The sequence below is a fragment of the Triturus cristatus genome, chromosome 1_2 (assembly GCF_964204655.1).
Source record: "Triturus cristatus chromosome 1_2, aTriCri1.1, whole genome shotgun sequence".
Taxonomy (NCBI): Eukaryota; Metazoa; Chordata; class Amphibia; order Caudata; family Salamandridae; genus Triturus; species Triturus cristatus.
In genome coordinates this window covers 1118852619-1118870862 of record NC_140580.1, presented here as the reverse complement: position 1 = coordinate 1118870862, position 18244 = coordinate 1118852619, and the positions used below count along the sequence as shown (strand labels likewise).

At 43.9% G+C, this 18244-nt stretch overlaps 1 protein-coding gene across 18 annotated transcripts in view; it reads right to left on the bottom strand.

The window, feature by feature from the left end:
* The window catches only part of GAPVD1 (GTPase activating protein and VPS9 domains 1), a 486206-nt gene that overhangs the window by 268630 nt on the left and 199332 nt on the right, over positions 1 to 18244 (bottom strand). For 2 of the 18 annotated variants that reach the window (XM_085613786.1, XM_085613788.1), the window contains exons 7-10: positions 16503 to 16583; positions 14189 to 14349; positions 13525 to 13654; positions 851 to 1000 (exon numbers count right to left, since the gene is read on the bottom strand). In XM_085613786.1, coding sequence (XP_085469912.1) covers positions 851 to 1000; positions 13525 to 13654; positions 14189 to 14349; positions 16503 to 16583 — 522 coding nt within the window. The remainder of the gene's footprint in view (positions 1 to 850; positions 1001 to 13524; positions 13655 to 14188; positions 14350 to 16502; positions 16584 to 18244) is intronic. The other 16 variants (XM_085613789.1, XM_085613791.1, XM_085613793.1 and 13 more) reach the window with 11 other exon arrangements.

Below are 18244 nucleotides of genomic sequence, written 5' to 3'. Positions count from 1 at the left end.
ATCTAGGGAAAGCAAATCCAGGGAAGCGGTCTACAACACTTGTCAAAGAATATGTGTGCAAGCAGAGGTCATTTGGCACAACAGTAGTCATATTGCATCAAAGCATAGCTTGATCTAAACAATCACTGTCTTGATGGCTGGATATTCCACAGCACCACAAAAACCAAAGACTGAAATACCATCACCTTCTGAAGACATGCCCATCATCCACTTCAAAAGATGAAAAAGCAACACTATCTCACTGACATCCATCTCAAGACAAAAATTTATATGAACTATTTGCTCGGGCTAAAGTCATGTCACTTCAAAATATGATGAAACAATAAGGAGTGTATTTTTCATCATTAACTGGGCACTACATTTCTAGGGAATCCATGGCTGGTAATGAATGCCAACTAAGTAAATATTCTGGGTATCTGACTTATTGAGCTAGGATGGAGGAAGTGACAGTTCATAATCTCTTTAGTGTTAGATGTTCAATCATCACATGAGAGCTCCTGGCTGCTATTGATCTTCCAATAAGAAAGGGCAGTTTTAAGCAAATTTAGCAGAAGTATTTACTGGCAGTCAAAGATCTGGTTTAAAACATATTTTAGCATACAGTCCTCTTTGTTCAGGGGTAAGAGACCATTTTGTCTGCAAAGAATTCAACTAAGCATTAATTATAAACAAGGCACTTGACAGAAAACATATCTGTTAACTTCCATCAGTCTAAATATGATAGAAAACTGCATTGTATCTACTACAAAAGTACATTTCAAGTAAGGGACACATACTTATGTTGAAACTTTAGAATATTCACAGTGACAGACGCTACACTTTCATCACCCGACTTGTGATTTTTACATACCTTGTTCATGCTCCAGCAGCTGCAATGCTTCTACCCCATTACTTCCAGACGGTCCTGCTCCCAACTCAGACACAGATTCTCCTTCCAAATCCAGCGAAGACACAGAATTGGAACGATTTGATGGACCTGTCGAACATTGATTTTCCTCTTCTGCTTATTTGTATTTTCAATCAAATTACAAATCTTTATTACAAATACTTTTACAACACAGAACTGTAACATCAACAGGTACTGAGGTTATAATAAGGGGGGAACAAGACTACTTTGAACATCAGACAATCAAGACTATTTAGTTTCTTCCTAACCTATTTTTAAATAATTAACAGCTTTTGTCAGGTTCAGTTTTGTCACTAAACTACACCTATTGCAGGAGCCCATTGAAAGTCCTGTGTACAAAACCTGGCAATAGTTATGCATCTGTAAAAATCAATCTGAAAAAGAATGAATGGGCAGATAACAAGCACTGCTGATGGACATGGATATAAGAAGAATCAAAGCAATGCTATTCCTGAGATCCAAGTTAAGGAATATGCTACTTACCAGTATGCATCTGTTGTTGGCATGTAGAGCTGCAGATCTACACACTTGTGCAGAGCTCGCCATCTGGTGTTGGGCCCGGATGTTTGCAGTTGTTTTTCCTCTTGGAAAGTCTTTGGAAGTCACGAGGTCGGTGACTCCTCCTTTGGATCGTATTGCGCATGGGCTTCGGCTCCATCCTCAGATTGTTTTTCGCCAGCAGGGAAAGATGGAGCGTAGTAATAACAGTGAAGAAACCCATGTGTGTTGTATCTAAATAAGATAGACTGGACAGATAAAGGCAGCCGGGGAGGCGGGCGGGCGTGTGTAGATCTGCAGCTCTACATGCCAAGAACAGATGCATACTGGTAAGTAGCATATTCCGTTCGAGGTATATGAGCTGCAGATTACACACTTGTGCATAGATTATATAGCAGTACCCATCCTTAGCGGCGACTACCCGCATCTGTTGCAGTGGTTTGAAATAATGTTCTGAGTACAGCCTGGCCCACAGTAGCCTGTTGCTTAGTTTGCACATCTACACAATAGTGTTTAGTGAAAGTGTGCGGTGTTGACCATGTAGCTGCTCTGCAGATATCATCCAATGGGATGTTCCCTAAAAATGCCATTGAAGCCCCTATTTTACATGTAGAGTGGGCTTTAGGGGGAACGGATAGCGTTAGTTTTGCTTTGTGGTAGCAAATCTGAATGCATTTGACAATCCACCTAGCTATCCCCGCCTTGGAGATGGGGTTGCCTTTGTGCGGTGGTGAGAAAGAGAAACAGTTGTTTGGTCTTACGGAAAGGTTGTGTTCTCTCTATGTAGTAGAGTAATGCTCGTTTGACATCTAATGAGTGAAGAGCTCTTTCTGAAACCGTCTGTGGTTGTGAGAAGAATACTGGTAGTTCTACAGATTGGTTTAGGTGAAAGGGAGAAATGACTTTAGGGAGGAATTTTGGGTTGGTACGGAGAACAACCTTGTTCTGGTGCATTTGGAGAAAAGGTTCTTGAATGGTAAGTGCTTGTATTTCACGGACCCTTCTGAGGGAAGAAAAGCGATTTTCAATGTTAGGAATTGAAGCTCACATTTGTGTAGAGGTTCGAAGGGAGGCCCCATTAGTCTGGTGAGAACGATATTGAAGTTCCACACAGGTGAGGGTGGCACTCTGGGAGGAATTATTCTTTTAAGACCTTCCATGAAGGCTTTAATGGCAGGTACTCTAAAGAGTGATGGATGTTGCCCGTTTTGTAGATAAGCTCCTATGGCTGCAAGGTGCAGTCTAATGGACGTATAGGCTAGATTGCATCTTTGTAGATGTAGTAAATAGCCTATGATGTGTTGAATAAAGACATCTAGGGGATTGATGGTATTGTTGTGACAATAGACAACAAAACTTTTCCACTTGGCCGCGTAGCACGCTCTAGTGGTGGGTTGCCTAGCTTCTTTGATGACGTTCATACAGTCAGGGGGAAGATTTAGGTAACCGAATTCTTGGATTTTAGGAGCCAGATCGCAAGGTTGAGCTGGGCTGGGTCCGGGTGCCAGATCTCTCCATGGTTCTGGGTCAAGAGGTGTGTAGAGATGTGCAATTTTTGGTGCGGTTCTACGGATAGTTCCAGCAGTGTGGTGTACCACGGTTGTCTGGCCCAAGTTGGAGCTACTAGGATTAGTGTGAGGGAGTGTTGTTGTCATTTGCGCACTACTAGTGGAATGAGTGGGAGAGGCGGAAAAGCGTATGCAAATCTGCCTGACCAGTTGATCCATATCGCATTGCCTTTGGACAATGGGTGTGGATATCTGGCGGCGAAGCTTGGGCATTTGGCGTTTGGCGTTTGTGGGTGGCGAAGAGGTCTATCTGTGGATGCCCCCACATTTGAAAGTACGGGTGAAGAACTTGTGGGTGGAGTTGTTGTGTTTGTCTGCTGAGCAGATCTGCTATGGTGTTTTGGACTCCTGGGACATGTTGGGCTAGGAGAAAGATTTTCTGGGGTATGGCCCATCTCCATATGCTCTGTGCTAGCTGAGAGAGCTGTGGAGAGCGTGTGCCGCCTTGTTTTTGTATATAGTACATGGCTGTCATGTCTGTGCAGACTAGAACTGCCTTGCCTGAAATCTGTGTTTGAAAAGATTTTAGGGCTAAAAAGATTGCTAGTAACTCCAGATGGTTGATGTGGAGTAACTTTTGTTGAGGTGTCCATCTGCCCTGCATGGTGTGATGTAGTAGGTGAGCTCCCCAGCCGGAGAGCGATGCGTCCGTAGTCAGTACTATCTGAGGAACCGGGTCCAGGAAAGGTTTTTGGTGGTCAACCACTGCAGAAAGCGATGGGTACGACTGTCTACCAACACCAGATCTGTTAATTGACCTTGGGCCTGGTTCCATTGGCGCGCTAAGCACTCTTGGAGAGGACGCATCTGGAGTCTTGCGTGAGGTACTATGAATATGCAAGAGGCCATCATCCCTATTAGTTGCATAAACACTCGAGCTGGAAGGGAGTGTTGTGTCATAAATTTTGCGCGTAGTGCCTGAATGCTTGTAATCCTGGCCGGACTGGGGTAGGCTAGCGCTCGAGGTGTCTATGATGGCACTGAGGTATTGTTTTATGTAGGATCGTTGTAGATGGGACTTTGCGTGGTTTACTGTGAAGCCCAGTTCGTGAAGTAGCTGGATAGTGGCGTGCGTTGTACACACTGGTTGTATGAGCTGGCTATTATCAGCCAGTCGTCTAGGTATGGGAAGTCATGGATGTGTTGTCTCCGCAGGTGTGCTGCCACTACTGCTAGGCACTTGGTGAATACTCGTGGTGCTGTTGTGACTCCAAATGGGAGTACTTTGAATTGGTAGTGTAGGCCATCCACTACAAATCTGAGGAACTTCCTGTGAGCGTTGTGCACAGGAATGTGGAAATAGGCGTCTTTTAGGTCTGAAGTGGTCAGGAAATCGTTGTGGGAAAGCAGTGGAAGTGCCTGCTGAAGTGTTACCATGTGAAAATGGTCTGAGTGTATGTATCAGTTTAGGGGCCTGAGGTCTAGGATGGGCCACAGAGTCTCGTCCATTTTTGGTATGAGAAAATATAGGGAGCAGAGCCCCATATTTTGTTGGTTGGTAGGAATGTGATCTATCGCCCCTTTTTGTAGGAGGGAAATTACCTCCTGGTTAAGTAGTGTTAGATGTTCCTGTGACATTGGGCGTTGTCTGGGTGGATTGTTGGGGGGGGGGGGGTTGATATTAGTTCTAGGCAGTATCCTGACCAAATTATTTGTGTTACCCATTTGTCTGAGGTGATGGTAGTCCAGACAGGAAGGACATTTTGGAGTCTGCCCCCGACCGGAGTGGGATGGTCTGGGGGGGGGATGGGGGGGGGGGGGGTGGAGGGAAGTCATTGGGTAGGTGCGGAGACAGAGCGGGCGGTGTTTGTCTTGCCTCTGCCTTTATTATTGTTGCCTCTGTAGCCACCTCTTTGGTAACCCCTTGTAAAGGTGGATTGGGTAGGGGCCTTATATGAAGTGGAAGCGGTGTCAGAGTAGCCGCCTCTGGATGTGCTCCGAAAGGAGCGCCTGGGAGGGTGTGATTGTAAGGCTCCCATAGACTTTGCCGTATCAGTGTCTTTTTTCATTTTTTCTAGGGCCTCATCTACTTTTGGGCCGTACAGAAGTTCCTGGTCAAAGGGGTGGTTCAGGATGGAAGCTTGTACTTCTGGTTTAAAACCAGAGATCCTTAACCAGGCATGGCGACGGAGGAGGATGCTGGTATTAATGGCTCTGGAGGTGGTGTCAGCTGAATCTAGGGCACAACGGATGGAGGTATTGGTGATTTTTGCCCTCCTGAATTAACTGGTTTGCCCTATTTTTGTATTCGTCAGGGAGGTGTTGCATTATGGCTTCCAGTTCGTCATAATGGGCCCTGTCGTATCTTGCTAGTAGCGCTTGTGTATTAGCGATACGCCATATGTTGGCAGCTGGTGATGCAGTGCGCTTGCCGGATGCGTCCAAGAGTTTTGACTCTTTGTCAGGTGGTGGTGCTTCGCCTGACGCTTGGGAGTTGGCCCTCTTTAGTGCTGTAGACACTACCAGGGAATCTAGTGGTGCTGGCCCTCTGATGTAGGAGGGATCTGTAGGGGCGGCTTTATGTTTTTGTCAATGCGCGGGTTAATGACCCTGGCTCTGACTGGGTCTTTAAAAACCTCCAGCGCGTGTTTAATAACTCCTTTAAGCATGGGCAGTATGGAGGTGGCCCTGTGCATAGTGTCAAAGGTATCGAGAAGGAAGTCCTCCTCCACGGGGTCGGTATGGAGATCTACCCCGTGATAGTGTGCAACCCTCTGGAGCAAGTGGTTGAACCCTAATGAGTCTTCTGGTGGGGATGGTCTCGAAGGGTAGAGATCATCTTGTGGGACGTTAGGAATGTCAGGGATGTTATAGTCGTCCCATGGGTCTGGGGAGCCTGTGGGGGTGGGGTCCCCTGTAGGTAGGTCATGGGGTACGTCCCCTATGTCATCATAGACATTATCATCATCATCCGGAGAGGGTGTTGGAGAATTATGAGGTGGGGGTGGAGAAGGTGGAGGAGGGGACGGTGGAGGGGGTGGAGGAGGTGGTGAAGGCATTCGGAAAGGGGGGTAGCAGAGTCCTTCCTCTTTGGAGGTGGAGCGGGAGCAGGTTTTTCCAGCTGTCTCTTTTTGATGATGAGCATCAAGTGTCCGGTTTTGGGGTCCTTGATCAATGTCTTCTGCAATGGATCCGGTGTAAAGAGTTCTTCGAGGGTGGTTTGTCCGTTGGCGCCGAAGGCATCGGGCCGTTGGTTTTCTGGTTTTAGAGTCTGTGCTAGTCCGCTGTTTGGAACTATGCGGTTTGGAAAGGGCTGTTTGTTTACTCGGTGCCTAAATGGTTTTCGGCTTCGAGATTTCGGTGTCGATGGCCTTGTGTTTTTTGGTCGGTTCCTGGGATGGTGTCGGTACCGAGGAGATAGAGCTGGGTTTCGGTGCAGAGTGTTTCGGTATGGAGCTCGGTGCCGAGGAGGCCATTTTCTTTTTCGACGCTGGTGCGGAGGGGTGTTTCTCGGCACCGACGGTGGGCTGGCTCGAGCCCGAGCCGCCGGAAGGCTTAATCGGCTTCTTTACCGGTCCCGAAGGTGCGGTGTGGGAAGCAGTGTCTTTGGTCTTACATAGGCCCGGAGGCGAAGGCATGACCGAAGCCTTTTTCTGTGCCGGCGAGGGTGTGGGGGGGGTAGTTCGGTACTCACGACCCTCTGTGCCGGAGTGATGTCCTCCACATCTGAATCGTCGGCTTCGGAGGCGCTGACGAGGCCCTCGTCGGTGTGGTGTTCTTCTGGAGCGTCAAAGCCTTCACCGAAGAAGTCATCTGGAATCGCCGTCGACGAGTGTGCCATGGTTCTTCGTGCCCTTCGGTCTCAAATGATTTTCTTGGATCGGAAGGACTTGCACGCCGGACAGTCTCGAGCCTCGTGTTCAGGGGAGAGGCTATATACTTCGTGGAGATCGGTGTGGGGGAATTTGGACCCACATCGAGGGCACTTCTTAAAGGGAGTCCTTTTCATTAGACAGGACCGGAGCTTGGGTAGGGCCGAAGGCCGTCGTTGACGACTGGAATCGAAGGTCTTGATCGATGAGAGCCGCGCAGAGTGTGGAGATCGCAATCGAAACAATACCGCAAATTGGGGTGAGGATTGCGCGTCGATTGGAGAACTGGAAGCTGTTCGGAACCAGAGCGCGAAGATCACATCAGAGCCCGATGGCGGAAAAAAACAATCTGAGGATGGAGCCGAAGCCCATACGCATTACGATCCAAAGGAGGAGTCACCGACCTTGTGACTTCCAAAGACTTTCCAAGAGGAAAAACTACTGCAAACATCCGGGCCCAACACCAGATGGCGATCTATGCACAAGTGTGTAATCTTCAGCTCATATGCCTCGAACATGGTCTTATCATATTCGAATCGGCTATTGGGGTTTTCACAACTAAGAAGTGGAGAAATGTTATGGGATGTGTGATTTTCAAATGTACAGACATGCTTACACATAATTTTAACAACAATATAAAAACTACTATTTGCCACAAAATTCTACAAAAGCGATTAACAACAAAACCCTGTGCGATAATTCACTCAAGAGACCTATGTTATGCATTAAGAGCAGACTTGAGATGCCCAACCATACCACAAGGACACTCAGCCAGAAATGAGCACACACTGAATTGTACTGAGGTGTTGATAGCAGAATATACAAACATTCTTAATGCATACAGTTCAATTAAAAAAAATACAAACAACTTGGTACAAAAAACTTCGTTTCATGGAAAGGGACAATCATCTTTAGAGGAAAAGAGCAGTGGATGTGGACTGGTAAGAGTTTTTACGTCCCTGCTACAAAAAGCGGAAACTATCAGTCCCAAAAACAAATCTGCCTGTCATGAACACCACTAAATCGTCAATACATGTCACTTCATCAATACTATGGCAGCGAATCAAAGCTTTTTATAAAGCAAGAAAGGGAGTTAAAATGTCATTCTCTCCAGTGACTGATATTTTTGTAAATCAAACAGAAGCTTTCACATACCACACACTAAATTCTGACAGGTCATGCATATTTAAATGCTGTTAAACTCAATATACATTGTATTTGCAGAGGTGATAATCAATGCACCTACCACGAAGGCATGGCGTTCATCTGGTATGAAAGAGGTGAACAAATACCACACATCTTCAACTTAAATTTAGGACATTAACTGCAGAGAAGTGTCTAGACACAGTGGACTGGCCAATCTATCCTGAAACACACAAATCACACTGCAAGTCATCAACCTATGACTGGAAATGGAGGGGATGTTTATGAAGCAGATACATCCAGGGCCTCACAATTAGCGCGACAAAGGTTCAACACCAGAGACGATAAATGACCCATGGGCAGGGCTTCAGAAGGAGCCTTAACTGAGACAACAAATCCCGCTAAGTTAACCTTCATGTCTCTGACCTTCAAAAGACTATGAAACAGTTCTAGAGCTGGCTCCAGGACTGAAGTCTTAGTCTCCAAACGGAGCAGTAACACAGCATGGTACGTTATCTGCGGAGGACCAAAGCAGAGCTCAGAGACACAGAGATGGCTACTGGCAAGCGTACACCAGAGTAAAGTCAAGTAAGACTCAAAGCAGGAATGAAGCTAGCACTGTAACAGGTCAATCCAGGAATGATGTTTCAGATGATGTTGTAACAAAGTTTAGGACTACTAGGGAAGCTGCATTTGCCAACTGGTTACACTTTCACACAAAGACTCTTATGATTATTGTGTTCCTGGAAGGAGTACGGAGGAGCTATTCAACTGCTTTGTGGTCCCACACACTTAGATTTCAGGTGTTTACTTTGGTCTCAAGAGGACACCTACAAGATGCCTCTTGACAGACTAACTCTGTGCACTTCATCATAGCAAGCACGTTTTCTCAGACATTACCATTACAGATCATTTTCTTCCTCTTTTCACGATCATGCCAACACCTACCTTCCTCTTTCCTCTCTCATACCTTGCTGCTCTGGTCACTTTCCCCCCACAGAAGAAACCGTAACTCTGATGGACTCTTCTCCTACTCACCTCTTCACTATAGCCAACCAGCACCTATAAAACCTCCCTATTGACAGACTGCTAGTTGGGTGAACACTCGCTCATATTCTGGAGTGCATTCCTATTTATTTACAGACTACCACTGAAAGATGGTATCTCAGAACTTTCTCTAAAGCATACGGTCCTTTGCATCCTGGGCAATCAAAACAATAGTTTGATAAACCTTCCATGCCACAGCCAGGAACCATTACAACAAACTATGAAGCACTCATTTCTTTGTTGGGTCACCAGGGCTACGTACACGCACACACAAAACATACCACACACAACACTATCTCACTCTGGGTCGACTCTTCAGACTAAAGGCCAACAAGGCTACCTTCTAGAGAGACCACCACCTAATCTCCTTCAACATTAACCTCCCTTATAAGACTAGATGCTACCACAACACTAACATTAACCATCTACATGCACTGGAACAAACCACTCTTCCCAGAAGGCAAGTGCTGGTGATCTTAACATACTAACAAATAAAAGATGTCAATCAGCTGTACAACCGGCGCTCAAACACCTTCAAGAAAACTAATCACTTGACAAAAAAATTAACTAATGCTTGTTAAACCACCACAAATAGCTTTGGATCAATGATGGAATATAAAAATGATCGTCAAAGTACAAATTTGTGTACTGCATAGCCAATGGTCAATTACAGACCAACGCCGAATGGCCCAGTTCCTAGGACAACTGATAAAACTGAGAAGCTTTCACCTAGCTTTCCAATTTCCTTTAGGAAAAAGACCTACTCTCAGACCAACCAATCCAGTTCCATCTGAATAAGGCACTAAATCTACTCATCGCCATCTGGGATGATTTGAAAACAGTGGACAGAAATAGCATTGCTACACTTTGGACCAGTCGAAAACAGGTGTCACAGCCAACCACCACTATTTTCTAGAAAGAATGTAAGACCTCTGCATAAAAATAATCTCCTTGGACTAAATCCACCCCTACCTATCAGATCTTTCAGATCAATCATCATCTCGCTTACTTTACTAGGCGAGCCACCTTTTAGTGTCAAGGCAATAATACCATCTTCAATATCTAACCCAGCCCATTAACGGATCTAATCAAATCTTTGAAAATTACATTCTACAAGTATGCTGATGACGAGCACATCTGAAACTAAAAAAATCCAGAGGGTATGGGGCAGATCAGGACTAGGCCAATGTTTCAAAGTAGTTGACCAATGGATGCTGACTAAACACATTAAGCTTAACTCACCGAAGACTGTAAATCTTGATGTGAGAAGACTGGGAAACCAACCATTCCACATAAGTCAGGCCCAAGGATGTGGGAGCACTGCCAACAACACTGACAGAACTATCATCGACTTCAATTTATCGATGGCTCCCAAAATTAACAATGTCACAAGAAATGCCTTCCACACAATGCACAAGACAAATTTTCCCTCCGTCTAAGACTCCAGTGAATGCTGTAGATGATCACTTCCCTCGTGCCGAGAGTATAAAACAGAGTTACAGGTGGGAAGTGTGAGGAGGTATTTGGGGGGTGGGGGAGTTTAAGCTCATTTGTACAAAAACTACCACGAATCCAGAACTCCACAGTAAAATAGCAACTACACATTCATACATGCAAATACACGTCACAGATGTAGAAGGACTGCAGTCACTACTCATTGACCAGACATTCAACTTTCAAGATCTTGTGCATTATTCACCAGGACATTAATGGCAAAAGGCCAGCTTTCATCCTGGTAAAGCTGGGAAGATATTCAGAGCACCCTGCACAACACTCCAGGCTGAAACCACAGCTGATCATCCCTCTCTACTAGAAAGAATACATTAGTGAAATCCTGTGTCTGTACAAGCTGTCAAACTCTTCTACTGTAGATAAAATCACTGACAAGCACACTTCAGGAAGGTTGATCCAGAAACCTTACCAAATTAACCAATGATGACAATACATTTTTATAAGTTATTTGTAGTTAAAAAAGTAGTTCCTTGAAGTAAGCGTATAATATGAATGTAATGATTTTTGGACTATGATGACATGTAGTAGATTTACCAAAACACTACCTGAACAAGTCAAGTAGACAGGAACCTAACCAGGAAGAACAGATGGTGTCGGAAACAATTTGATCCTAAAGGACACCGATTTAGAAAGAAAGGGAAGGATTATCTCTTTCTATAGTCCCCTCACTCACCAGGGTTTCCCCACGGTGACATGCTTCATCATAGGGGTCCTCCCAGTCCTCTACGGACTGAGGCGTGCTACGACTTGCGGTGTTACGTAGGAGCACTAGAAAAATGTGGACTATGTGTAGTGAGAGTGAAGTAGTGGTGGAGTGGGATAATTAAAATAATCAGCTAGTGGGCTAAAAATAAACTTTATTAGTGCTCTAAGCTGAAAAAATTAAAACGGGGTAATATGACAAGGAAACCTAACTATAATGGAGAGGTGTGCCTAGCATATGTTCTGGTCAACTAGTTTCGAGCTTCCCCAGCTCTTCGTCAGGACTACACTGGGACCAGCCCAGTGTCGAGAAACTTGCCACTCCTAGTTAACCTGAATAGGTGCAATAAGTGTGATGCCACAGTAGTAAGGCATGCGTTAAAAATACATACGTAATGTACGTCAGCACAATGGTTTAAGAAAAAGCAACACTGTGCTTCATGGTCACTGGAGGGGATGCGGCGATCTCATACATTTGTACGTCGAACCCCGCATGCTATGACACCTACTCGAAGCCAAACCTTGTGGACCGCATTCTTAGTAGTAGATGTCAGACATACTTTTAAAGTAAATAAGAAAATGCACAAAGGGCATGACTACAGACACATTCTGTCAAAGGGTGTAATGAAAGCTTCCCAGAAACTATATGTAGTACAAGTTTCAAGGTGCAGGCATGCGTCTATTGCTAAGTGCAAGAGTTATACCTTACTAAAGGACGCCAGCACCCAGAATTTAGAAAAATTAAGAGTTTGTGTAATTAAGGGTCGAGCTTTGGGATAAACTACAACCACAGGCCATTTGGTAAATGGGGTTTTTGAATACTACTGAAAAAGCTTTCTGGAAAAGTAACAAGCTGGTAATCTGTTCAGAGACTGCACATAAAAGAAGTGTCATCAGACACAGTGGGGAAAGGAGGCAGGCTGTTAGGTTGTCAAAGTTTCTGCAAAAGGATTTCCAACCTCAACCACAAAAAGGAAAGCTTTACGTACGTTGTAACCATCTGTTTGTAGCTTGTAGTGCTGTGGATTCACATGCTCTGCATACTCATGCTATCTAGTATTGGGCACGGATATTTGCAAGTTGCTTTTCTTCGAAACAGTCTTCAGTCTTGAGATAGCTCATGATTCCTCCCTGAAGCACCGGGATGAAAATTCTACAGAAGATCATTTGTTTGTTTCCGCCATCAGGTTTAGACCGTTGAACTGTATCTTCACTTCTATTGATTCCAGTAAACAACTGATCCTGGTACAGTGTTGGAAAACTCATAGTTCCCCTCGCTGCTTTGAAATCGAGCCACATCAGAGCAGTTCTTCAACTCCAGTCGTAGAGAATGTCTTTTGGGAGGAGGAGAATGGAGAATATGCCATAAAATTGAAACTTAAGTGCAATTCAAAATTCCTATTGCAACATCGGGTTTGCAACCTCTACTTTCTTTGGGACCATGAGGATTATAACTGTTCTACCTGCGAGGCTTTCAAAAGCAAGAGTATTCTAGATCACAGGGAGCATCGCTCTGCACATTTCAGAATTCAGCACCGAGATCCCCATGAAGTGGTGGCCACACTCTGCTGTGAGGAGCCCACAGGAGTTTACTATAAGCGCAAAGTTCTAACCAGCATACCAGCAGGTCAAAAACAACAGAGCATGAAACCCATTCCTCCAAGGAATCAGATGTCACGGAAGGACTACTGGGCCGCAAGAAAGACCTGGGCCAATGACAAAGACTACATCCATGGCTATCATACCTCGACGACCTGCCAAGGATCAACCCTCTGGGATCAACCTCGAAAAGAACCAATGGTCAAGCACCGCAGGCATAAGACTGACTTCGGATCCTCAAGACTACCACAAGATGCAGCCACCTTGGGGTTCGGCCACTTGCGATATCTTGTGACTCCAGGAGTCATAAGTTATCTCCAGACTAAAGACTTCTTCAAAGAAAAACAACTTGCAAACATTGGAACTCAACATTAGAGGGCAAGAATATGCAGAGCATGTGATGCACATGCTACAAACGCTAATTAACATCTACCCGCCACTCTCACCAGTTTTCTAGATGCTTTCTAAATATACCCTTTTTGTGTGTTCACTGGATTGATTAGGCGGGCCAGGGGATCTAATACAAAGTCGCAAAATCCTGACTGAAGTACTCTTAAAAATTGCAGGTGAAATAACCATTCTTCCATTCCAACAGAGAAACAAAAGCATACGTTCGTACAAATAGAGATGCCTACAGTCAAGAAGGAACTGATTTACACCTGCTGACAATTAAGCGATTATCTCAAAGACATTCTAACACAAAACAAACAATATCCTTTCTGACATAATCATTCACCTTCAGATATTCCTTCCAGATTATCACTGCAGAGTGAAAATCGCAAGGTTTTATCAGGTTTACCATGCAGCTTGGTATCGTCAACAGGCACCTCTCCTTGTCCTCCATCTGCAAGTTGCATGTTCAAAACCTAGGGGTAAAAACGGATACTGAAATAGAGGGATTCGAGTGCTTCACAGAAACCATCAACATGCCAATAGGAACATGTAAAACCAGAACTGCCAATAGGGAATTACCACCCGCCTACCGAAAAACAGATCTAAAACAATACAAATAGGCAACAAGCCGCCCAAAACAAATAAGCCTCAGAAGAACTCCAGACCAACTTTTTTGGCACACTTATCGCATCACTTACAATCAGCAGTCCACAAATGAAAAACATATGTATGTGTTTGTAAATAGAAACAACGCATTGAAACGAGCACCTTCATTGTGGTGCTGAACACGTTTAGTCGCTCTTTCAGAACAGTACCCCTTGCCAAATGTGTTGGAGGTAAAAACCACAAATGCATACTTCCCACAATCCCACATTTTTACGGCCAGCGGTTTTCCGTATCAAATGCTTCAACCAAGTACATTTGGCTTTTTCAAGTAAACACACTCCAATCAAATATTCTTGACGAATTGAATCTGATATTCTGCTTCTTGAGCCCATTGTCCGTACCTCATTTTCACTCATCATGCCTGGAGTTAGCAAGGAACCTGTCCCCAAAGAAATAACCAAGACTTCATCGGGAACAATTTCCTGAATATTTTCCTGGGATGCTCCTTCGCTGTCGGGGTGCTGCTCGACTAAATTGGATTTGCTTCTGCTTCGAGTAGCTGCTGATAAAAGCAAAAATCCAATAAACATAAAACCAATGTATTCTTCACACAGCGGAATAGATTTCTTCACTTACGTAGAGCCATGGAGTTTTGGAAGGTGCCTTGACAATACACATGACAACAAAGCAGGCACAAACAACACAACAGCGATGGAGAGAAATGCTTGAATCTTTGTAAACTAATTTTATTTTTTATTGCAAACTAACCTTTTTATGTTGTTGCAAACAGGGTCTAAGTGTATGAAATTCACAGTATAATGACTACCAGCAGCCAAGCAAAAAGTTGTGTCCCCTGTCAAGGGGAACACAAGAAACCCCAAATGAGTTCTGTTTTATGGTCTGATTGTGCCATCAGTGAAGGGCAGCAAGAGGCCTTTGAAGAACACCATACAAGACTCTTTCTGACTGTACAAAGTGATTGAAGTAAATGATTGAATCAATCTCAACCATTTATGGCTCATCACTCTAGAAACATTGCATTCCTTTGTTGAGTTTGCTCTGGGCCTCTACTGGATGGGACCAGCCAAATTAGATGGAATGCGCTCAGAACAGTTATCAGTGTTATAATTAATTGACAGAACATGATAAACTATAGAGCATAAACAAGAAATATCTCATAATCGCAAATAAATGATGATGTAAACCATAAACAAAATATTTTGAAAGTAGGAGAAAATGGAAATGATCAGAACTTTTTGTGGGGCGGATACTGTCAAGACATTTTAGTCTGTGAATCATGTTTTGCAACCAATACTGAAAATGGTTTGTCTCAGGAAGGAAACACGTTTCAGGTTTGTAGAAGTGATTCAAGTGGCTTATTGCAGCTTGTTGTCTGTATGCTTCTGAAATCTGAGAAAGGTGAAGCTTAGTCTGGCTTCACACTCTGTACTCACCATCAAATCCTACACACAGCCAAATGGCAGCACGCTTATCCAACTAACGCGCAGAATCTTCCAAAAGCATTCCCAATAGCATGCAAGTTTCAGCAGGCAGCAATTTACAGTATTGGCAGTGGATGAGGTAACCCTGTAATCCAATACGTAGGAAAAGCAAGGAAGCAGGAACACTTCCAGATAGCAATTTGTTTTCTGTGTGATTTCAAACACCTCGTTCATTGCCCATGTAACCTATGGTTCTGAAAGATGCCGGCTCGTAATTTGAAATTATTACTTTGCTATGAACATTCATTCAGTTGATGTCAAGGTGTGCTGGTGAAGCATTAACATTACTTTTCAGGCAAATAATTATTTTTAATTCATCTTAAATTGATTTTTTTATTAAGTCACTTTTAATCTCAGTGAGAGAAATGGCCTTTGTCATGCAATGAAACTGCATACTTTGTTATGCACTCTCAAAACAATGCCCCTATTTCAATGAGTAAGTATTTCGTGATCTTGGTAGGTAACTATCTTTACATTAAAGTCTTGTGAATTGCTCACTTTCTGAACCCCAAAACAAATGTTATTATAAATGGGGCTATGTTTGAACAGTGAGAGTTGTAAAAGTGCCAAAAGTCAAGCAAGATGGCAGTAATGACAGGGTTCTACTATGTCGCACTGGAAATCTTAGGGTACTAAATCGACAGATAACTGAGCGTCACGGACTTCTTCCCAGATTTCTCCCCTAAATGTTTCTTCCCCAAGTTTGATTTACATGGGGACATGGCTAAAGCTCATGCAATGCCTACCATAAGTGGTGTGATGGGGAAACAAGAACAGGAAGAGCTTCACTGTAGATAGACCATTTAGGCATGCATGTGAACCATGGGCACTGCTTATTTTCGATTGTGCAACTAAGTGATTACAACAGGACTGACCGAGTATGCAACACTGTTTGCTGTTGAGGACTGTAAAGTCTGACATGACACATTTTACATACTTGAAAATGGTGAGATGCCCACAAAAAACAAATCAACCACTTAACATTTAATTTGTTGTCAAATGCAAAGCCAAAGAAACAAAAATGAATGTGATATAAAAATATGTGGTGCAATTTTTAAAGCAGCCCTTCAAGACATTGTGCCAGCTTACGATGCAATGGTGCCCAACAGTCTCAATGATGCATGCGCACACTAGAAAGCAGCTAGCAAGAGTGACTAAGTGGACACATAGCTGGGCCTCAAGCAAGATCAGGAAGAAAATACGGATTACCCACCAAATGGGGCTACCAGGTTAATGTGAGCCGAGAGATTGGAGGCTGAAGTCTCCCAGGCGGTAATGGCCGATAACTGTTGTCCTGGGATTTGGTAGCATTAAACAGAAAGTTAAAACAGTGAACAGCATGATAATCCTAACCACAAATGCATTTTTTATTTGAACATTCTATACAAGACAACTACATAAGAAATGAAATTGTATTTCTACTACTTGGCAGGTGAGGATACTGACCTGCAGGAAACCACATGTTCTTCATTCTGAAAGTGTTCCATTCAGAAGAGCAGTCATTAAGAGGTCTGGTTCTGAGTTTGCCACTCACGTAGGACTGCGTCCTGCACAGCGTTGATCGTGCTAGAGTACATGCCTTATGTGGTCCCTTTGTCAACGCTTAAGGACTCTCCTGAGGTTAGGTGGTTTTTTTCGCAAATTGTTGCAATTCAAACATCTTTACTATGGAGGTTCCGGACTCAGACGATATTGAAGAATAGACTAGAAACAACCAAGTTTTAATAATTTCCCAGACAGGTCTGTGGCTTAACCAAAAGCATAACAAGAGGAGAGGGAAAAAATCCCGCCTGCATCTACCACCCGCCTGACAGCACCAGACTGGAGTACTTGCAACCCCTTTAAGAGGTAGTAAAAGAGGGTAAAACTGCCCCTGATCACACCCACCCCACAAGAGCAGCTCTTTTGATCCCTCCCGAAGCACACTTGCCCGGTAAATGTTTCCAGAGTGACACCAAGGGATGGACGGCGGCCATGGGAAATAAGTGCTTTTCTAGTAAAGTCTCCACTGCATCACAGTGCCACCTCTTTCCATCACCAACACGGGCATTTAATAGCTGCTTGTCCATTGTACAGAGAGGACAAGCGGAGTTAAGTACTCATTTTGAAACAAAATTAACTCTGGGTTAAACTCGAAAGAAATATTTCTCGAGGTAAGTATTTTCGTGCCCCTGTCTTTATACGTCTTTGCAATTAATTTCAATCTAATGAATTAAACAGTCCTCCAATGGTATTTTCGAGTCAGCCCTGTAGATGGCTGTGTCGTGTTGAAGTTTATTTTTTCATTATTTGTGCAGTTCGTGTTTAAAAATGTATTTCGTAGTAGGTTATTAATTTACTGTACAGGGGAACACCGCCCGTAAGCTTCCACTTCCTCCTTTTTAAGGTCTGGTTTGACAGCGCAGCTGTTGCCAGACTATGATGTGAGCATTACCAGGAAAAGGGGCTTGGCCCTGCCCACATCTTGACAGCCATGTGTACAAGATTTGATTTGGAAGAGATTGTGTACTTCCTCTGAAAGAGTGCTTTTTCTATCTATTGCCTGTGTCTTATTTCTGCAGTTTTATCCAGCGCAAATGTCTTCCGAGGAAATTATTTGGTTTGAATCCTCCCTCTGGTCTTGTTAAACATGCTCAGAAAAGCAGAGTCCCTTTCTGCTTTGAGCATGTGCAAGAGATCTCCATTCCTGGTGTGGTCATGGGAAGTAGGATACTGTAAGGATTATGGTGTAATATATGATATGGTTGTGCTACCTTATCGTGTAATATACTCGCAAAACTGACTTGCATCCAGTCAGGTTTGTTTGTAAAACCATTTGCTCAACCCTGGTTAGCTGTGGCTTCGAGCAGCAAGGCTTAAACAATTGAAATAGGGTAAAGCATTTAGAAGCACCAAGCAACGAAATACAAAACTCACAGCAGAAAATAAATCTGACACCAATTTCTAAAAATAGAT